Raw genomic sequence first — 23,071 nt, 5'->3', positions numbered from 1 at the left:
AGATAATGCTATTTGACAGAGATTATTTCCATTTCATTGAGGATAAAGCAAAGGTGTTGTTGAATTCATTACCCACAGGCTTAATCACAACATGGGATGACCTTGCTTAAAAGTTCCTTGCAAAATACTTCCCTCCAACGAATACAACTTGATGATGAGTCACTATATAAAGCTTGGGATAAATGTAAGGACTTACTTAGGTGTTGCGCACATAATGGTCTCCCAAAGTGGCTTCAAGTATAGACGTTTTACAATGACTTGTGTAGCCAAGTTTGAGACAATTGATACAGCTGCAGGAAGAGCACTAATGGGAAAAACTATTGATGAAGCATATGACCTATTAGAAGCGATGGCATCAAACAATTATCAATGGTCGTCAGAGCGATCTACATGTAGGAAAGGAGTTAGATGTGAAATCCTACCTTGAGTAAGATGATAAGTTAGGAAATCCTTAAGTGAGCATGTAGATTACATGTTTTAAACATGAAACTTAGATTGGACCTTCAAAAGAATTATTGACACTTTTTATTGTCTGTTGTCAATTAAATTTCTACCTACGCAAGTATACCTATCGAAAAGATAGTATATAAACAAGCAGAGTATTAATTCCACAAAGAATTGATCTAAAATTTTACTAGGTACTAAACTTATAACAATTTAATCTTATCCAAACAATCACATTTAATTAATTAACTAAAACTAATTAACCAAAATTTAAACTAAAAAGAAAAATCAAAGTAATAATAACTTGAGTAAAGATCAAATCAAACAAGCCTAAGATTACAATATCCCTTACACTTCATCTAAATCTTAACGCTCTTCCTTAACTTATTTCAACGGGTTGAATTGCTAACCTAGAGTCCTCAATTATTTATAAGGGTCTCTCGACTCATCTCATAAAAATATCATTTTAACCTAAAACATTATATCCCTATGTGAATTGAAATTAAAACAAACTCATTAAGTTCAGGCTTTAATCTAGCTACATATGATCTATAGGTATATCCCTATCCTATACGCAAATCAATTAATATGATCGTATGCTATCCCTATTTTATTCTACACTAAACTCTCTTTTCCAAGTTTATTTGGGTTTCTAAATCAATTTAATTAGTGATCAAGCAATTAAAAGCATTAAGAACAAATTAAAATAAATGATTCAAATCCCATTAAAGATAATCAAGAAAGAAATTAAAAAATCAAATTATATGTGAGTTCAATTGCAATCCTATAAAAAGAAAATTAGCTAGTCATAATTGCAAAGACAAATAACATTATATAAATTTCAACCATTAAGTGTAACAAGAAAAATAAAAGTTAAGGAAGAAAACGAAACAAATATTTGTAGCCTTGCTCTCCAAGTTTCAACCTTAACTTCTAGCTTCTTTAATCTCCAAAAGTTAGTTTTTACTTTCTCTTAAAGTATCCTATTTATACTAACAATCTTAACCTACAAGTCCCTAAATTAACCTACTAATTCTAAGTATTGGGCTTAATAGTGTAATTAGGCCCAAACATCAATTGTCTGTCTTAAAATTACCATTCCAATAACAATACGACCAATCATTTTTTTATGTGATTTTCTTTATTTTCAAAGCAGAATTGGCAAAGTGATCTTCATGAAAGTTTTAGCTCTGTCTTTTAGCTTTCCAATGGTCCAAAAATCTACTTTCCAAAATTAAACCAAATTCTTTTAGTTCCTACAAAAATATAAAAACTAATAAATAATAACCAAATTAAAAGAAATAAACCTAAAATTAAAATAACTTCTTAAAATAAACTAATTATAAAAATAACCAAAAATAACTAAACTATAATGTCGAAATTGCAATAATATAAAGTAAATTATTTCAATTTAATTTCCATTAGGCTTAACTAAAATAGTTAAATTAAGTCATGGGCCCATATTGTAATGTGTAACAATATGGAGGGCTTTGTTGCAGAATTAAAGTTAATTTTAACTTAACAACATAAATCACATTTAACTATTTTTCCACAGATGAAAAAGATATGCTTGTTTCACATTTTTCTTAAAAGATTGTAAGTTGTTACAAAAGAAAAGAAAAAAGGTTCTCTCTTTGTTTGCCGTCACCTACTTTGTGAAGAAAAAAAATTATTTTTGAAGCAATTTTTCAAGTGTGTGATTTAGCCATCTCTGTGAGAAGTAGAAAAAGACAAACATTGTCCCTTTTGTTAGAACAAAAGCATAGTTAAAATTTTCCTCTTTTACTTAAAGGTTTAGGTGAAATCGTGTGTACTACCATTAGAGGCCAAGAGCTTAATTGGCTATCTAGCTTCTTATGGTGTTCACCGGTTGCATTGTAGAGATTGCTATTCCAATCAAAAGAATGTTGATAAGGCTAGCTTCTAATTTTACAATTTTACATGTCATTCTATGTATAAAATATCACCATGGTGATTCGTGGGTGGAGGTATGTTTGGTTCTAATGTTTTAATTTCTTCCGTTGCATATTTTGAACATGTCGTCCATAGCCAAACCAACATTAATCGCACAGGTGGTTACTTTAACTAAAAATTTTGATTCTTTTGGCGCTAGTCTCATTCAAAGTCCTTTAGTAATTTGTGAATATTGTGGAGATGGACACGCTAGTGATCAATGTCTAATTAACAACATAGAAACTGTTCTGTTTATGAGGAACAGATAGCAAAACAACCTCTTCTCCAACACTTATTATACCAAATAGAGTAATCATCCAAAATTCTCATGAGGAAAACATCAAAGACCATCAGCTTCAAGGTCAAACATTCCCCCTGGTTTTCAATAGAAATCAAAAGCCTCTATTCCAAATAAAAGACCATCACTGGAGGAAATACTGATGTAGTACATGGCCAAGATAAACTTCCTCATTCAAAGTCAAGTAACCTCATTGAGAAACCTTGAGACACCAATTGTACAATTGGCAAGCTCAATAAACAACAAAACTCAAAGGACTTTGCTAGTCACACAAAGGGAAATTCGATGAGGGATAACGAAGAGCAAGTTAAGGCCATTACCTTGAGAAGTGGTAAAAAGATTAAAGGCAACACTCGACAAACTTAACTAGTTGACAAAAGAGCCTAGAATGAAAAATAGATAATAAGTCCAGACAATCAAAATGATGAGAAGGAAGCTAAAGTCACACCACCACCCTTTTTTCCTTAGCAATTCAAAAAGCAACAGCAAGAAAGTAAATTTTAGAAGTTTGTGGAAGTGTTCAAGATGCTTCGTATAAACATCCCATTTGTAAAAGCTTTAAAGCAAATGCCTTTATATGTTAAGTTTTTGAAGAATATACTATCGAAAAAAAGACGATTGGGTGAGTTTGAGATAATGGCATTCACAAAAAAGTGCAGTGCAATCATACAAAACAAAAAGATCTTGACAATTTTACAATTTCATGCACTATTGGTGTGTTATATTTCTACAAGGCTTTAAGTGATTTAGGAGCTAGTATCAACCTGATACCGATATCTATTTATAAAAAATTGGGTTTAGGGGAGATTAAGCCCACCCTAATGACTTTACAACTAGAGACCACACCATCACATATCTAAGAGGCATTGTCAAAGATGTGCTAGTGAAAGTTGACAAATTTATATTTTCAACAAATTCCATTGTACTCGATATGGAGGAAGATAGAAAGGTTCTAATGATCCTAGGAAAACCTTTCTTACGTATGCCAAAGAGCTTACCTTGAGAGTCCAAGAACAAAAGGTAACCTTCAATATCTTTAAATCTTTAAAATTTGCTAATGCTCATGATGAGTGTTATGCAATGAGTATAGTTGATAGAGTCACAAGAGAAATGTTTAAAGGGAGTCACCCTATTAACCCACTTAAAGCTTCCTTAGTAGTTGATTCAGAGAGAGATGACAAAGATTTTATTGAATGTTTAAATTTGTTAGATGTTCTTTCTTGTATCATGAGGACATGGTTTGAGATGTTGGATGCTTCTTCTTCATTTACATCAACAAAGCCATCCATAGAAGAACATCTAAAGTTAGAACTTAAACCTCTACCCAATCACTTGAGGTATGTGTGTCTTGATAAATCATCCACACTTCCTATTATTATTTCAACTAATCTTACAAACATGCAGAAAGATAAGCTATTGAGAGTTTTCCAAAAACACAAAAAAGCATTAGGATGGATGATTACAGACATAAAAAGGATTAGTCCTTCCATATGTATGCATAAGATCCTATTAGAAGAAGACCACAAAGCCACCATAGAGCATCAACAAAGACTCAACTCGATCATGAAGTAAGTGGTAAAAAAAGAGATCATCAAATGGTTAGATGTTGGTATTATTTATCCCATATTGAATAGTGCATGGCTAAATTTGGTGTAATGTGTACCAAAGAAAGGTGGGATGATAATGGCAGCCAACGATAAAAATGAGCTCATCCCTATAAGAACCATAACTGGAATGATGGTATGCATGGATTATTAAAAGCTCGACAAGGCCATGAGGAAAAATCACTTTCCACTACCATTTATTTAATCAAATTTTAGATAGCTAGTAGGAAAGAAATTATATTATTTCCTAGCTGGATATTTAAGTTACGACCAGATAACGATAGCCTCGAAGGATGAAGAGAAGACAACATTTACCTACCCTTATGGCACTTTTGCATTTAAGAGGATGTCATTTGGACTTTGTACTACTCTAGCCACTTTCCAACAATGCATGATGGCTATATTTTTTGATATGTTGGAGTAATCACTTGAGGTATTTGTGGATGACTTATTTATTTTTGGTAATAATTTTGATAACTATTTATTGAATCTTGATAGAGTCTTAAGATAATGTGAAAAAAGAAACTTGGCATTGAATTGGGAGAAGTGTTATTTCATGGTACAATAAGGCATAGTTCTTAGTAATAAAGTTTCAAGAAAAAGATTAAAGGTGGATAAAGCAAAAATAAAGACAATCGAGAAGCTCCCACCACTAAATTCAGGAAAAGGTATTAAAAGTTTCCTTGAACACGTTGGATTTTATCGGCAATTCATTAAAATTTTTTTCAAAATCTCTAAACCTTTAGGTAACATGTTGGAGAAGGATGTTCCTTTTAAGTTTGACGATGCATGTCGTGCTTCGTTTGTAGAATTGAAAAAGAGGTTGATATCTATACCCATTATTGTAATTCCTAATTGGTCACTTCCATTTGAGCTTATGTGTTCAGCTAGTGACAATGTGGTAGGTGCAGTGCTAGGACAAAGAAATGATAAAATTTTCATTTTATATATTATGCTAGCATGACCTTGGCAGAAACTCAAATGCACTACATCATCACTGAAAAAAACTATTAGCTGTTGTGTATGCATTTGATAAATTTTGTTCTTACTTGATTGGCACGAGAGTTATTGTTTACATTGATCATTCTGCGATTAAGTATTTAATTGCTAAGAAAGATGCTAAGCCAATGTTAATAAGGTGGATATTGCTGATAACTCTATAATATAGAGTTATTTTGTCACATTTTCATTGTTAAAAATAGTCAAGTCCTTGTGTTTTTAAGTAATTTAGGTAAATTTTATGCTTTTCGTTATTAAGATAATACATGTTGGAATATTTTAATTTTAGTAATTTTATCTCATGTTATGTCAAAAGTCCTAATTTAAGCCATCATTGATTTAATCCTTATTTTGAAGGTGTGCAAGTGTATGAAACTTCATGGAGATTAACCAAGCAAAGATGATTAAGTGTAGAATTTTCTAAACATGTTGTGGTATTTTGACCATAACTCTCTCTACAAAACTTCAAATGAGGATATTCTTGGACAACTAGAAATCTAAGAGGAAGGGATACAACATTGGTGTTTGTCACTTCTCCCATTTCTGATTTAATCATGGTCAAAATCCTTGTCGAAGTTAGAGTGCTATGGTAGTCTGCATGAACTGAACATAATGCATTTTTTCAAGCATATGTTTCACTCCAGAAGTCTAATTGAAGTGATTCTTAAGCCATTGTAAAGATAAAATATAGAGATATAACTTTCTTATTTACCACTTTGCCCAGTTTGAACAAAATCATAGAGAAACATTATCAAGAAGCCAACGCTTTGATGCTGAAAAAACTTTTAAGCAAATTTCAAAATATAAGCTGTGAGGGTTGAGCCTCCTATTTTGTGAGTCATGGCTCTTGAGGAATTTTCCAAAATAAAAAGCTTATGAGATTTTGGAAGCTAGGGTTATTGGAGGCTATTTAAGGGGCAGCAAGCAATTTCTTTAGAGAAAAATAGCCAAAAACAAAGAAAGAAAGCAAGAGAATATAATGGAGAATCAAGATCATAAAGCTTCAACTATGAGTTTTTTCTCTACTTTTGTGTTTTTCTTATTTTCTTTAACTTAGATTAATGGCTAATTTTCTTTGGATGAAGTTTTTATTAGATATTACAAGCTAAACAATTTTTCTAGAATTGTGGTGGATTTCAACATGTAATTTGAATATTTGTTTCTCTTTTATTTACTATGAATGGGTATAGTTTTGCTTATTCAAATATACTCTTAATGCTTTCAATTGTTTGGCCAACAATTAACAGATTTGCGAATCTAATTGACACTCGACAGAGGAATTTTAGATTGGACTAAGGTTTGAATAATGTATGTTCACGTCACTTAGGTGATCTAGTTCGCGATTGAGGTAGACATACACTAATTGCCATACATAGTCAAATTAGAACACTAACTTAAGGAACTTTATTTAATTGATTACTATTGATAAATAGTGACCCAATTAAGTTAGGTATTTATGTGATCATCTTGATAGAAACTTGTACGTAGCTTTGGATTCTAGGTTATTAAAACCACCCATGAATGTAAATAATAGGAGAAGATGTTGTCAAATGAATTGTTGAATGAACGCATAATCCTAGGTTTTAATATATTGTCTTTCTTTAGAAAATTTTTAGCTTTTACTAATTAGTTTAGTGTTTAATTAAATTTAGTTGCAATTACTTTTCTAGCAAAATTGAGTTATTTGAAAAAGATTAATTTGTCATAATTTTAGTACTTAGTGAAAAAGTATGAACAAATCTCTATGGGATACGATTCTGAACTTACTGTCTATATTACTTGTTCAATATATATACTTGCGTATGCAAAATTGACAACAATTGCTACTATAAGAATTCAACTAGGAAATTAAAGATAGAAAAGGCACGGAGAATCAAGTAGTAGAACATTTGTTAAGGTTAGAGAATGACAATCAAGGTAAAGACTTGATTTTGATTAATGAGAATTTTCCTAATAAGTAGTTATGATTTATTGGTCAAAAGAGAGTATCTTGGTATGCTGATTACGTCAATTACATTGTAACCAAATTTCTTCCTCCTAACTTAAATGTTTATCAAAAGAAGAAGTTTTTCCATGATGTTAGATTTTTTGTATGGGATGAACCATTTTTGTTTAAGCGATGTGCAAATAAAATGATGAGAACGTACATTCAAGAGGAAGAGGTTGAAATTGTTTGAAAACACTATCATTCTTCGGCATATGGGGGATATTTTGGAGGAAAGAGAACAACAACAAAAGTCCTTCAATCAAGTTTGTTCTAGCCAATGCTTTTTAAAGACGCTCACAATTTTGTTTTGCATTGTGATAGGTGTCAACATGTGGGGAATATCTCAAGATGCCATGAGATGCCTCTCAATAATATTTTGGAAAAGGAGATATTTGATGTTTGGCTGATCAATTTCATGGGACCCTTCATCTCATTGTTCATCAATTGCTATATCTTGGTAGTTGTGGACTATGGTGGATGCTTCACCATTGCCTACAAATGATGCAAAGGTTGTCCATAAATTTTTAAAGCAGAATATTTTCCTAAGATTCAGCATACCAAGAGCAATAATAAGTGATGAAGGCAACCACTTCTGTAATAAGTTCTTCACAGCTTTACTTGCAAAGTACAGAGTGACTCACAAGGTGATATGTACATATCATCCCCAAACAAAGCGGACAAGCTGAAGTATCTAATTAGGAAATCAAGCGAATCTTGGAAAAAGTCGTAGCTCCATCAATGAAATATTGGGCCAAGAAACTTGATGATGCACTATGGCATATAGGATAGCATACAAAACTTCTAATGGTACATCTTCTTATTATCCAATTTTTGGAAAAGCATGTCACTTGTTAGTTGAATTGGACTATAATGCCTTTTGGGTGACATCGGAGTAATCATGTGGTCACAACTATGCAACAACCTGTGGCTTTGCCACGTATAATCATAACCCGTGGCCTTGCCATGTATAATCACAGTTTATCAGAGACCCAATAAATATCGCTAGCTAGAGTTTACTTATGCACAAAGGTCACACTATCCTGATGTGACATTCGAACTTACTTTCGATTCTCTCAGTTTGCCAAAACCATTTTTTTATAATCAACTCAAGGTTTCCAAAGGTTTATCTTAAAATTATTTTGAAAACAAGTTATAGCAACATTTAGAACCTTGTTTACAAGAACACATGATGTGAAACCTTTGCATGACGATTCAAATTAAGTCAAAGCATGGTGAACATAAAGTTTGGCCAATAATCAAGCATAATCAAATATGCACACCACCCAAATATGCAAGGCACGTTTTGCTACAAATGCATTGCAAAAGGCTTGTTTCTCGATTTCTAAAACATTTTATATAAATAACATATGTAGTATGTGCAAAGCAAATTCAAACTTCATTTGCATTTGCAATCACATATACTTTTCTACCAACCCATGCCTTCCTCAATGGTAGAGTATAATTTATTCTCAAATAGGTATTCAAATCACCTATCGTTTGGTAGCAACTCATGCTTTCTGCAATAGCATTGCATAACGCATTGACAAATTACCATACTTATAATAGTATATAATGTGGAACCTTTTGAAATAAACACCACTTACTCACCTTTCTTGGAGGGATGTTACTTCCTCAATAATACTTCCTCAAATGCTTAGCTTATGCTTGCATTAATAATCCTTGCCTTATCAACTTCTTGACATTAATTCAATCCAATATATTTAATAAGCTTTGCTGCCATTATATTCTACACTTGTTGTTCATATTTAGTTCTATACTTTCATATTTGATCCTTAAAAGATAACTGTTTGCACTAAATTCTTAGTGTTAGTTTTGAATTACATAAACCCGACATCTTGTTTATGACTTTAAATGCCCATGTCAATCTTCTAATAACATTCATCATGTTCAAACTATTGTTTTCATACTATTAATCACATATAGGGCATCAACTATAAATCCGATTTCACCAAATAATTTCTAAGCTTATATACACCATTATTCACATTTGGCATGCTAACACTAAGCACAATATCAATTTCCATTCACGTTGCATGAATATTATTCATATTGCACCAACATTCTTAACCTTTTTTAATCTTTCAAAACAATATATGTCCACAATATCTTTTTCAAGATTTCAACTAGCACAATTGTTTTTTAACTATACTTAAGGCATTACACAATCATTTCACATTGTATACCTTACCTTTGTGATGGCTTAGATCTTTGCATGCAACCTCAATATTTCTCCAAAGGTTTAATTATCAAGTTGCCACAATAACTCATAAACAAACTTCCAAGATTTCTTATCAACCATAGGATTAAAAATGAAAGATTATACTTGCCTCTTTCCTTATACTTCAAATCCACCATTCACAATAGCTTAGTTACATGCATGTAACTATATCCCTTCCAATCAAACTAATCTTTGCTGCCACAACATTTTTCATTTTTACTAACCCATTTTCAAAGAATATTCAAGCTAAAACCACAATCCTTACCTTGTTTCTATTGAATCTTGAAACCAAACTTTAAACCTCCATCAACACTCCACGGTTTTTTTCTTGAATGTTGAAAACTATTTGGGTGGTAAAATATCGAAACTCTACAAGAAAGGAAAAAAAAAGAGCTCACAGTTTTCCTTATATTTTATTCAGAATCAAACCCTTATTTGATTTCTCTTTTCCACTATTTCCTTTCTCTCTTTTAGGTGGAGTTTGCAAGAACTAAGTTCTTTCTCTTCTTCACCCTTGAAGGCACGGTTTTGCCTAAGTTCCCAAGCCATTTCTCTTTTCCTTTTCCTTTCTATTGGTTATTTATTTAGCCACCTTCTTGGACCAATCACAATACATGCACACCTTTACCTTTTTATTTCATTTAGTCACTTTGCCAGCCAATAAGTTTTCATGCACCGATTTTCTTTCTTTCACATTGGTCAAATATGACATGTAACAACATAATTTTTTTACCATGGTTTGTAACATCATATTATTGACTTAGCATGTAACAACAACATGCTATATGCCATTTACAAAATTTATTACACGTTATGTGGATAAATTATTCAATCGTAACCTCACTTGTGGCAAATATTAAAGATAGAAAATGAAAATGAAAATGTAGGGCATACCTACCTATTTCTGGTTTAGCCAACGATGACAAGATGGTGGCGATGAAAACCCACAAACAGACAACGCTTGATAAGCTAACAACGATGGATACCCAACTGGATGGTAAGACAATGGAGAACAAAAACGACTAGAGATGGAAGGTGGATTGTAGAAGAGAGGAAGCGGAGTATGGGTGAATTGGGTCAATGATGGGAAAACTAAAATGGTGAGAAAATAAAATGGTGAAAAATTTCAACCCATGGGAATAATTAAATAAGAAAAAGTAGAGTTGTTTTTGCTTAAACGCAAAAATTTAAGTTAATGTCCATGCCATGTGCGTATCAAATACGTTCCAAACACCTCTAACTTTAATTTTTATTATAAAAAATAAAAAATATTTGGATCTTGATTGTTACAATTGAGATGTTTGGTTCTTAATTAAAAAAGTGACCAAATGTTTAGCCCAATTTAAACATCAAGCCTCAAAAGAAATTGATCTGGTCTTGCCATGTAGTAACCAAAATGTTATGTAATTCAAATTGAGGATAAAAAATTCTAACACGATATGGGTTGTCCTTAACTGGTTTTTTTTTTTAATAAAAGTGTAAAAATCCACCCAAAATAAAAATAAAAGAGGGCTCATTGGCTGCCCTCCGACGCCACTGCTGTTTCCCGTTGGATAACTATCTCTCTCTAATTTATCAGTGAGAGGGAGCAGAGCAAGTTGGAATTTGTGAATCAGGGTTCGTCTCTCTCGCCAAATGGCTAACCAATTGTATGGATACACGCCTAGATACTCGAGCCCATCACCTACGGCCTCTCTCTCCTCCGCGCTCCAGCGTTATCTGGACTCCGAGACCACGGCTCATTCGCATTTGCTTCACCACCTCCAGCCCTGGCCTCCAGGTGTCGACGTCCCTTCCTCCGCGGCGCCTATCAAACGCCCCTCCGAAGGTAACCAAACTTCCTTCAGATTATAGCTACTGCTTCCTTTAGATTCACATGCGTAAATCTGATCCTCGGTTTCAATTGTCTTATAGTGTGTTTGAATGTCTTACTTGTAATGAAACTACCTTCTTTGCCGTAATTCTTTCAAATATTGATATTGATGCTATTCCATTTCTAAGGACGATCTTTGCAATAGCCTTCACTTCACTTTCAAACTTTAGAGTGACTCTTCTTCTCTCTAGATTCACCCCAGTACACGGAGCCATCATACTCAAACCAACCACTTAACTATAATGTCAGTCTACATGTTTGAGTTGCTCGACCGTCGGAGATGGGAGCAATGATGACTTTAATTGACCTTATGCTTATAGCATTTGTACTTTCGGCTGTATATCATTCAACCTGTTACTACTTTATATATTCTAAGCAACATGTCACTACACTTCACATGGGTGAGTGCATATACTTGCTTAACTGGGTAACCTATAGGCTATTAGATTGCATCAGCTTGTTCAAAAGTTGTCCTGATTTTATTTTCTTCTTCTATAAAAATATTGTAAGTCATCTTGATCTTAATCTAACTGTTAAGAACGTAGAGTATCTCCAAATGATTCCAATTGTCTTTGTATGTAGTCTAACTACCTATCTAGTGTTTAGTAATCTTTTTGAATCACAAGATTATAAGTATTTATAATTTTTTTCATACTGTTATTTGGTATATAATTCCCAAACTACCATATCTCCTTTGTATAAAAGCACTTTTTATGTCAAACTTATATTAGTAATGTATATATTTTCTGTTTTCGTGTATATAACTACTATGTATTATAGTGCTCTACCATCAGAATATTTTGGATGCCCATAACACAATTGGGCAAACTGAAGCTTGGTATTCTACTAGCTCTTTAGTCAAGCGACCTAGATTGGAGAGTGCAAGCAATTTACCTATATATCCACAGAGGCCAGGAGAGAAGGATTGTGCTCATTATATGCTCACAAGAACCTGTAAATTTGGAGATAGCTGCAAGTTTGACCATCCTATTTGGGTTCCTGAAGGTGGAATCCCAGATTGGAAAGAGGTGACCGTTTATTGCCATCTTTTACACCAATGATAATGAAACTTATTAGACTCTGCCTATAGAAATTTCTTTTGTTTTGGTACAGTATAAGCATTATTATTTGATGAAATTAATCCTTGACTTTCATATATTATGCATTTTTTTATAGTCATAAGCGAAGTACTATTACATTCCTGCTATTTATCACCTTTAAAACATATGATTGCTGCCTTTATGCATAGATAAACATAGGTATGAAGGTAGTCTGGGTATATATTTATTTTTATCTATGTTTTTAAAAGATTTCACACTACTATAGTTTGATGGTTGCATGTTTTATAAAGTTAAATAACTGTAAGTAACCAAGCATTACAGAAGTGGTCCACTTTTCCAGAGATGGTTCCAAAATTAGCTGTTTGAAAATTCATTCTCTCCTTGAATTTGTACATTCTTGTTATTGTTATAGTTGGATACTTATTATATAGAGATGTCATTTATTAATATCATAGTAATCTGATTTCATGTTCCTTATTGGGAACTCTTAACACATCCTTGGGCGTTTAAGAGGAAAGCATCTGAAATAGTCAACCTCCTTTACCCATTTATTTGAACATTTTCATAGTATGATGTTATGATCCTTTCGATATGGGCAAGTTGATACTGAGGCTTAATTTTTTTAACTTGGGTTTTAGTGTAATTAAATGACAAGGTTTTGTGTGAATATGCACTTAATGTTCTTGTATTCATGTCATCATTTGTGGGCATGGTTCTAAGTGTTTTAGGAGGATTCTGGCTTGGCTTGCCCATTAGAATAGCTCTACATGAAAATTTAAAATAAAAATTTTTGGATGGAATATAACTCGGGAGATTAAATGGGGTCTAATAGATTTGCCTCTATGGCACGATATAAATTACATAATGGGCTGGTTTTGTAAGATAGAGATTAGATGCTTATACATTTATCTATAAAAAAGCAGTATGGATGATACATCTATTATAATGTTTTTCAATGGCAACAAATTGGGAATTTTGTTATCTACTGAAAGTTTACAAAATTGAAATATAGCTAAATTTTCATCCTCCTACAACATCAACTATGTGACTAATGTATTTCACCCATGTCTGATCAAAATATATTTAAGCACAAATATGCTTGAGTGTTTGTTTTTCTTTCCCTCCAACTTCGCTTAAATGAGGGTATAGAAGACAGCAAGTTACGTTTGGCAGCTCTTCTTGGGCATGATCAGAGGAGTCACTGTTTTGGGGGCTTGTATTAAGAACAATCTAGAATGATGATTTGCAGAAAGCAGGCTTCTCCTTAGGGCCCTGACTCAAGAACCTCTGGCAGTCTTTTTTTAATGGAAGTTGAGACATTTTCAGACCTCAGCCTAATGAAAACATTGTGGTAAAAAGGCATAAATCTCGTATATTCTACTGATTGGTGCGCATCTGTGCTTGCATATGAATGTGTCCACGGCTGTCAGTCTGTCTTGCTAGATGGGTTCAATGTACTGGATGGAGAGATTGACACATCCAGCGATTATTGATATGCTTTTCCAGTTGTTTGTCTAAGTTTGATGGGCTATCTGATAGTAGCTTCTGGTTCTAAATTTCTGAGTGGATTCCATTAATATCTACAACTATGTCACCTCGTTATTTGTTTCCTATGTGTACATTTAAATATATGGTTGGTTGAATTATTTTTGTTTTACTTGCATACCGTTTTGGACAAGTGTTGCATAGTTGTTCCAATTAAAGAGACATGGATCTTTTGTTGTTTGTTTACCTTTTATTTAGTTGTTTCTCTGTTATTTGGATGTATCAATGAGCTTAGAACTCATGTTGGTTTCCTTTTATTAGAAATTCTATCTTGATATGGCAAAAAGGAAAGTCAGTCTGCATTGTTATGATACAGTTTGAGTTGCTGCTTGTTTGTTTAGGTTCCACTCGCTACCACTGGTGAATCCCTCCCTGAGAGAGCGGGAGAGCCAGATTGTCCTGTAAGCAGTGATTTGTACCATTTTTTATGTTTTTAATTTATTTGTTAAGTTAAATTTGAGCAACATATTCTGTTTTTTTGCCTATTTGATTTTGCAGTATTTTCTGAAAACCCAAAGGTGCAAGTTTGGTTCAAAGTGCAAGTTCAATCATCCAAAAGATAAATTGGCTATTTCTGTATGTGCTAGTCATCCAGGGTTTCCCTACTTTGCAGTTGTTGTTTTTGTTTTTTTTACCCTTTATGACAATGTCATGATTCATTTGTCAGGGTGCTTTTGAAAATATACAGGTAGCTGTCTTACCAGAGAGGCCATCTGAGCCCTCATGTGCTGTAAGATATATATCTACCACCCATTTATTTCTTCTTGTATCACTAGTACCAACTTGAGATATTAAATTTGTCATCCTTCATCTTATATTTTGTCAGTTCTATGTGAAGACCGGAAAATGTAAATTTGGTGCAACCTGCAAATTCCACCACCCAAAAGATATCCAAATAGCATCATCTGGGCAAGACAATGCCAGAGGTGAGCAGCCTGAAATAGTCAGTAAGACTGGGGGTGCAACTGCAGATGTTAAGCCTGCACTATTTCATAACTCCAAAGGACTTCCTATAAGACTGGTAATGTGTGTGGTGTGTGTGTCTTTTTTTTTTTAAATAAATAGATGGTGGATGGACTTGCAGTGTTCCATGTGCATTATATAATACATGAAATGATTGAATAATTCACAGTTCAGTTTGTTTAGTTAATCTCTCTGTAGTATTATGTGTATGAACATGTTCCGCCCTTTGTTTTGCCTCTTGTCCTTTTTTATGATGTGTGTTCTCTTTGGGGCAGTTAAGTACTGTGAGTTTAGATGAAAACACTAATCACTACTTTATATCAATGCTGTCATAAATGGATTGGCAAGAGAACTGGAGGAGTAGATTATCAGTTTAATCGGTTTGACCGGGCAGTTCACAGAAGTCGACAAAGAGGTCAACATCCATTATAATTCTCATGACCCTTATATCAAAGCTTTCATAAATGGATTGGCAAGATAACTGGAGTAGATTATCGGTTCAATTGGTTTGATGAGACAGTTCACAGAAGTCGACAAAGAGGTCAACATCTGTTATAATTCTCATGACCCTTGTATATTATAATGCACCTTTCCCCACTTGAACAACTATCCTTTTCTCTAATAAAATGCACAAGTTCTTAAAAGCTGGCTTCCATTCACGGAGCTTTTAAGGCAACCATTCCTAGTCCCAACAGCAGAAACTGAGGCCCTGTTCTTTTTATTTTAGGCGCCTTTTGTCACACCGGCGTGGGGGGCCTTTCCATTGCACTGAGGCTGTGGTTGCCTCACTGGAGCATTAAGGATCCAATTAATTATTGGGGGCAACCAGGGCCAAAATATTCTTATTACTGAGGCCATACAGATTGAACATTTCAGAAGCTTCCAGAGACTGGTGCCTGGGTACGGCGGTTGAGGTTGCTTTTGCTATGATTCAAGGGCCATCAGCAGAAATGTCGCAAGGCGTAGTTAAGGGCACTGCCTTAGTGTGCCAAATGGGGATTAATCCCATTTCTTCGTAATCAATCATATATGATAATCTCAATTTCTTCTTACTTTCGTGACATTCTTCAAGCTAACCAAATGGTAATAGAAAGCAAGAAGTCTTTGAAGAGTGACATGCTAATGCAACAAAGGGAAACAACAAAGATGCCGCTGACCTTATGTAACTTAGGGCTGCTGGGAGATGCCGTCCATGTAGAGTGGGAATTGAAATTTTTGAAAGCAAAACTCAATTTTTGAAGAAAAGAAGGGCTAAGTTCCATGACTAAAAAACATGTTCTACAAAATCTAGAAAGCGAATGTGGGACTTGTTATGGGCTGGTGGCAGCTTTTTCTTTTGTTTATGACTGGAAAATAAAAATTTGGGCTAGAAAGTCCCTAATTTGAAGCTTTTCTTGAGTTCTTTGGTATCAATTTTTTCTATGTAGTTTGATGTTTGGTTGGATTCATTTTATGTCAAATTTCTTTTGATGAGATATGAAAATTATAGAAATAAGAAATAGATCTTTTTGATGGAGGGCATTCTTTCAGGTTCTGGAAGAAGTTCAGCTCCACACCTAGATTAAGAAAACCAGATTCAATCAATTTTATGGGTTGCTTGTTTAGTTTCTTTTGATAGGACTTTGCTTGGTATTAGATGAACTTTTATTTCCATGGGCTTAAAAGCTAGGTTGATGAAGCTCCAAGTTATGTTTAACTTGGAGTTTAGGTTTTGATTATTGACATTTAGATATTTGGATTTGAGTATTTGAACCTAATATTTTAGTTAATACATTTGAGATTTCCAGGATATTTTGAGGGTTGTTTTCAGAATTTTTTATCTAATGTCACTTTTTCTCTGATCTTTTATTATTAATTTGATGACATTGTGAATCTGGCTTAATGGATAAACTATGCTTGCTTCTGACAGGATGAAGTAGATTGTCCATTCTACCTTAAAACTGGCAGGTACTTAGCCTTGTGGCAAATTATTATTGAAGAATTATGGAGTATTATCCAAACTTCCAAAAGTTTCTAACTTACCTTTTGCATTTTAGTTGCAAGTATGGTTCTAGTTGCCGATACAATCATCCTGACAGGAATGGTATGTTTAATACAGTGTTTGTTATATAAAAGATAAAATAAACAGGATCTTAAATATCCAAATGTTTCATTCAGTGCCTGTGCCTAACACTTCATTGCTGAGTTCTTGTGCAGCATTTAATCCACCTGCTGCAGTGGTAGGCCATTCCCTTGTAGCCTCTGCAAGTAATCTGAACATTGGAGTTGTTACTCCAGCTGCCTCTATATATCAAACTATTGACCCCAGATTAGGTCAGTCAACGCTACTTGCTCAGCCAACGTTTCCAACGGTAAATGGAGATTTTTTATGGTTTCTGCATGTAACTTTTTCTGTTTCATGAAGTGAATTTCATCAGATATATTTGATTGCCTTTTACCTCTCTCTCTCTCTCTCTCTATATATATATATATATATATACATATATATATATGTTGCCAAAGGATGATTAGGAGGGTTTGGGAGTTTAAATGGTTAAGGTTACAAATACCCATTTACTAATTTATGGCCCATTTAATTTATATTAATATGTCCAACCCACTCATTACCCATTTGAATGGGAGATGCCCAACCTGCCCATTAAATTTCTATTTCTTTATGAAATTGTAATTTAATAAACAAAAATTGTTGTTTGAGAAATTTGTTTAAATGTTTTGATCTAAAAAATTTTACCATATTCAAAACGAATAAAAATGATCAGTTTTCTACGTTCTTTTTCTTTTCTTGTCCTCCCTCCTGACCACAAGCCAATCTACTGAATCTGGCTTGATAAGCCTAGATTTGGCCTTACTTGATGATAATTTGGCTTTCCAGGGCTAGATTAAGCCATGGCAAGCCTCGGATCTGGTTGCGCCAACTGTGGGCTAGTTTTGGCCCTTGTGGTGTTGTACCAATTTTGGTTCTTTTTGGCATAGTTGAGGCAAGTTCTGCCCCGTGGTGCCAAATTGTATAGCTGGTAGGATGAAAGAAGAAAAGAAAAGAAAAGAGAAGAAGAGAAAAGGAGATAAGAAAAAGGAAAAAAAGACTAGAAAAAAAAAAGAAAAAGGATATAGTAAAAGTGATTTTTTTTTGCAAAAAAAAAAATTTGATGTTTAAATAAATTTTTAATTCTGGAAAAGTTATTGCAAATTGCACTTGAAGAATTTCTACTTATTAGGTTCCCATTGCAGCCCATTTATCACTTGCTTTTAAATCGGTTAAAGGGGTGTGCTGCTCAATACCCATTTAATTGGGTTGGGTGTATAAGTTTATGGATGGGTTTGTGTAGGTGAAGGTGTCTCAAGTTTCTCTCACGGTCTTCTGTAGTTCCAAGTAAGCTTGTTGACTGCCTTGGGCTGTTTGTGGATACCGTTTTGCTAAATTTGGAGTAATCTTTAGCTCAATATTTCCTCCTAGGTTTTACAAAATATCTTTGTACGTTAAAACACAAAATCTTTTGCTCATTGGAAGTGCATTTTACTTGATGTTTAAGAATTTTTATTGTTTGCTTAAATGCTGATGCATGTTGTCTGTTTACCTGTTGCAGCTGGGAGTGGCTCCAACTGTGTATCCTCAGAGACCTGGACAGACTGAATGTGAGGTGCATATTTTGTGTTTTGAATTTCTAGCTGTGGTATATGCTGTTTTTTTTTAAAAAAAAAATTTTGAAATGCATTGTTGTTAATGTTCTTATTGCCATCATGATGGTTGTCATACAGTTGATATCATTTTACTTTAGAAGATGCTGCACAATTCTTTCATGCTATAAAACATCCAAGTTACCTTAGACAAACTGTTGGCTTACTTTGTGATGATACTTGCAACTTGGGAAGCAATGCTCTTGGTGACTTTTTTCCCCCCTTTTATTTATTTACATTGCAGTACTATATGAAGACAGGGGATTGTAGGTTTGGGGATAGATGCAAGTTTCATCACCCCATTGATCGATCAGCGTCAAAAACCAAGCAAACATCTCAGCAGGCTATTAAGCTCACTCTTGCAGGATTACCTAGGAGAGAGGTAATATCTTTTCTCCAGATGGCTTTTGTGCTTGAATATAATTTATGCTTTTTTTTTTTTATTGGTGGTGCATCAGCATTTGTCTAGGATTTCTTCTTCAAGCATAAAAATTGTAGTGTTAGATGGTAAATTTTTTTGGCTGGGTACAATTACGCATATGTATATCCGTCTGTGCTACCAAGGCAATTGACTCATGGGATTACAATGAAGGGAAATGTTCATTGTCCATACTACATGAAGACTGGAACGTGCAAGTATGGTGCAACATGCAAATTTGATCACCCACCCCCTGGGGAGGTCATGGCAATTGCTGCAGCACAAGGACCATCCACAGCAGTTGGTGGGGAAGAGAAAGGGGAGATGGAAGAGGCTGAAACTGTGGGAACAAACATAGCAATGAGAAGCTGTTAAGAATGTGAGTTAGGTGGTTTTATGGGGCTTTTCATGTGACCTTTGATAGCGTGATGCTCCATCAATCACCTTAGGATCAACAATGTGAATATAATGCAAAATTTGGTTGGTTACGTTTTCGAAAAGCTTTGCTATATTAGTAGTTCAATTGTTGTTTGTATTTATATTTGGACTGTTAGATTTTAGGAAGTATTTATGCTGTTCCAGGTTGTAACTATCAAGTATTAGACTTGATTGAGGTGTTGAGAGTGTTCCATCATCCAAGTGGTTTGGTTGTTGAATGGATGGCTGGAGCCTGAAAGTGTTTTCAAATGTTTTGACCTTTTAGAAACCTTTTAAGGTTTTCCCTATGGAATTCGAGAGCTGAATTTGGGTGTAGAAAGGTGTACGAAGATGAAAAGTTAGGTCTTGGGTGCAAAAATGAGATAGTTGCATTTGCGAATCTAAAAATGGGGTATGGTCGATGAAATGTGCATACGAGGACGAACGTTTTTTTGTTTTGCAAAAGCAAAATCCTTTTGAAGAAAAATAAAAAATAATAGCAACAAAATTGCAAAAGATTAAAAGTAATTATGTTAAATTGAAAATCTGAAGTAATACTATTAAATAGGTAGATTATTAAATAGAAGCAAATAGATCACTTGCATCAGTGTAGACTAAAGCATTCGATTTTTTGTCCGGCTTTGCGAAAACTAAGCCCTTGGTGTGGTTCAGCTTGTGCTATTTTAGTGTTGCCAGCATCATGGTTCCTAGCCTCAAGGTCCCGCCCCTTGGTTGCTCATCGTTGTCCTCCCATGTGATGGTAGAAAGTTTGCTCTTTTTAAGATAGTTTAGGACCAAGTGTGGCTTGTCACACAAAAAACACTTCAAGGGCTTTTTTCCCTTATCCTTCTTGACCTTGTTGCTTTAGTTCGTACCCTACAAGCTAGTCTCCTCGCTGGTGCTACTCCTCGACATATGTTTGGCAATATATTGAGCCTTGGTTTTCTCTTTGCTAATGTCCTTCTCAATCATAGGTCTATGGCACTCAATCAAGGACTTTGTAGCAACCATTGTCATAGTAATGTCTTAGACCCCGCTATGTTAAAGTTCCTGCTTTACCCATGGCCTCAGCCCATCGAGGAAGTAGAACAAAGCTTCCCACTTGCTTAGGTCATTAATATTCAGCATAAGCTCGATGAACTTCCTAACATATTCCAGAACTCCTATATGCAGAGTCAAATGCCTTAATTTCCCACACGTTTCATCTTGGGCATACTCAATGTATAACTAAGCCCTTAGCACTTGTATAAAATCAACCTGTGTAGAGATGGCAAGCCTATTGTGCATCTCGTTTCACCTTCTGCACCAGCATAAACATACCAAATTAGTAAGATACATTGAAGTTGTATTAATTTTCTTACCATCATCGACAATGTTGATGGCTCAAAAGTATTACTTCATCCTTCATAGAAAGTTCTCAATATCTTGGGCACTTCGCTGGCCCTTAAACTCTTTCAGTTTGGGGATGTCCACCTTGTTAGCTAGCTGCATGGCTAATAGCCCTCCCTCAATTGTGGAAGCAACAACCTCAATCCCCATTCTCTCAACAAAGACTTCCTTTACATTCTATCCAAACATGCCTCTCTCTCATCAAGGGTGAAAGCAACACCCTCGGTTCCCACTCTATTTCTTGTGTTTGCCATTGTCACTCTGATATCAAGTGTCATAGGAGTTTTTTCTTAACTTGTGTGACCTACCTTTTGCGTTACCCAAGGACCCTTAGAAAGACTAACAACCTTCTCAAAGAGCCTTAGTTAGGATTGTTTATGGCAAGCACAACAAGAGTAAAGTGAGCTTTGGGAACAAAGAGAGAGTTTGATTGTATAAGAACTTAGTATAAGAGTCATTAGTTGCAAATCAAGGGGCTCAAGGGTTTATATAGGCTAAAGACCACTTAGAGTAGTTACAAGGCAATGTCTAACAACTAGGTAGCATTTTGTACCTAAGTGGGCCAGTTTAACGTGCCCTAAAACTCTTTTCTAATGGCTAGCAATGGTTACCACGTAGGCCATAGGCTAGCTAGTGATTCTAGTGCACTTTGTGGGTTGACTACCTCTTTACGTGCCCTAACTACATGTCAGTCCGTTCTTTTGTGCTGCAAATTGTGCACCAATTTGCTCCCGTGTGTCATGCATTGTCTGTGCACCTGTTTCACGTCCTGGCTTATCATGCACTAACTATGCACGACAATGCTACCTTGTTAGAAAATCTAAGTCTCAACCCATATTGCTCGTCCACCATCGAGCTAGCTCACCTACTCTTGAGCTATAGTCCCTTACCATTAAGCTGGCTTGCCCCTATGCACAAAATGAGCATGACATGCATGCTCTACTTGCTTTTGTTGCCTAAGTGCCCTATGTGCCAATCTTGCATAGGCTATTTGGGCTCATTACATGCCATCTACTTCGGTTTGGCAAGAATCTTGCATGCCTATCATGCTAGCTTGCCTATCGTTGAGCTAATCTGCACATAGGGCTTCAGGTCCATAACACTATCACCTAGCTATTCCAACAACATCCTTGTTGCTTGGTTATGGAAATAATCTACCAACTCTTCGAACTGCCAAAGTGCCTGAGTTGTTTCCTAACTAGCCTCACTTTTCAACTATCCCTTCCATCAAACCAGATACTGGTGTTGTGGGTGGTACTTCTTCTTTTGCAGCACACGTTTGGCAAGGATCTTCTAATTTCCTTATCATAGAATGCTCACTTACCCATCGAATGTCTCCAATTTTCTCCTTGGCTAGGATCTTGAAGGTCGCCATGGTAGGGCTTGAGCATGCTCACATGAAATACCAAGGTATATTGAAATGTTGTTAGTGTCAGTGCATCATATCAACTAGTTAGCATGCCAATAGTCACCAACTGTTGTCCCATAACCACCTCGAATAGGCTCTTGCTAGTGGACTCACGTTACTACAAGTTATAGTTGAACTGGGAAACATCAAGCATTTTCAACCAGTTTAACTATGTGTTGCGGATGTAATGCTATAGATACACTGCCAATAGGCAATTCACACACTTGGTCTACTTATCTGTCTACCAACAAAAGCTAGTGAAAAACTGCAATTAGGACCCTAGTAGCTTGAACAAATTGACTCAAAATTGTCTAATGAAATGTTTATCTCTGTCACTCACTAGGCTTTTAGGGATTCCCCATAACTTCACCATGTTCTTCATGAACACATAAGCTACCTCCTCGGCTAGGCATTCCCTTGTCACCGGCATAAAGGTAGCACACTTGTTGAACCTATCAACCATAACCATAATGGCAATAAAACCATTGGAGTTAGGCAAACTAGTGAAAAAGTCTCGAGGATATAAACTGTTATGGCCTACATGGTAAATTTAGTGGTTGAGTAAGCCTCTCAATTGTTGCTGCTCACCCTTGTCTTGTTGGCAAACTAGGCATGTTCGTAGGTATGCTTCAAAGTTCATCCACATCTTGGGCTAATGATATCGTGCTCCAATTAATGTTGTTGTGCCTTAGGCCCCTTGGATGCCTTACCCATTTTGAATAGTGGCACTTGCAGATGATCTTTTTACATAAGTCATCGACATGTGGCAAATAGATTCGATGACTTATCACCATCAGT

General features: G+C 34.9%; 2 protein-coding genes across 5 annotated transcripts; both read left to right on the top strand.

Annotated features, from left to right (window-relative positions):
• The first annotated feature begins 214 nt into the window (after positions 1-214).
• On the top strand, positions 215-4,267 carry LOC149526289 (uncharacterized). Its single transcript, XM_089785593.1, is given in 4 exon segments — positions 215-403; positions 3,355-3,529; positions 3,532-3,675; positions 3,786-4,267. Coding segments are annotated over 4 exon segments (990 nt in total).
• Positions 4,268-10,995: 6,728 nt separating this feature from the next.
• On the top strand, positions 10,996-19,719 carry HUA1 (floral homeotic protein (HUA1)). 4 transcript variants are annotated; one of them, XM_021443816.2, is made up of 12 exons: positions 10,998-11,352; positions 12,178-12,425; positions 14,345-14,404; positions 14,502-14,579; positions 14,692-14,733; positions 14,830-15,024; positions 16,876-16,913; positions 17,003-17,049; positions 17,163-17,317; positions 18,551-18,604; positions 18,886-19,023; positions 19,234-19,719. In XM_021443816.2, the coding sequence occupies exons 1-12, from the start codon at positions 11,160-11,162 to the stop codon at positions 19,432-19,434; spliced, it is 1,449 nt and encodes a 482-aa protein (XP_021299491.1). In that variant the 5' UTR covers positions 10,998-11,159; the 3' UTR covers positions 19,435-19,719. The 4 variants fall into 4 exon arrangements, with proteins under 4 accessions (XP_089641726.1, XP_021299491.1, XP_021299490.1 ...); XM_021443815.1 differs by having other exon boundaries at positions 11,000-11,352; positions 14,671-14,733; XM_089785600.1 differs by lacking the exon at positions 19,234-19,719 and having other exon boundaries at positions 10,996-11,352; positions 14,671-14,733; positions 17,163-17,279.
• Positions 19,720-23,071: the final 3,352 nt, after the last annotated feature.

Source organism: Theobroma umbraticum, unplaced genomic scaffold (genome assembly GCF_002168275.2).
Source record: "Theobroma umbraticum cultivar Fairchild unplaced genomic scaffold, ASM216827v3 scaffold_25.0, whole genome shotgun sequence".
Classification (NCBI taxonomy): domain Eukaryota; kingdom Viridiplantae; phylum Streptophyta; class Magnoliopsida; order Malvales; family Malvaceae; genus Theobroma; species Theobroma umbraticum.
The sequence above is the reverse complement of the archived record's forward strand: the minus strand, read 5'-3'. Positions and strand labels throughout refer to the sequence as shown.

Excerpts from the sequence above, each read along its gene's own strand:
- HUA1 (XM_021443815.1), top strand. The coding sequence starts at position 11,160 with ATGGCTAACCAATTGTATGGATACACGCCTAGATACTCGAGCCCATCA. Across the intron at positions 11,353-12,177 it reads TATCAAACGCCCCTCCGAAG|TGCTCTACCATCAGAATATT; the intron begins GTAACCAAACTT and ends TATGTATTATAG. Across the intron at positions 12,426-14,344 it reads GAATCCCAGATTGGAAAGAG|GTTCCACTCGCTACCACTGG; the intron begins GTGACCGTTTAT and ends TTGTTTGTTTAG.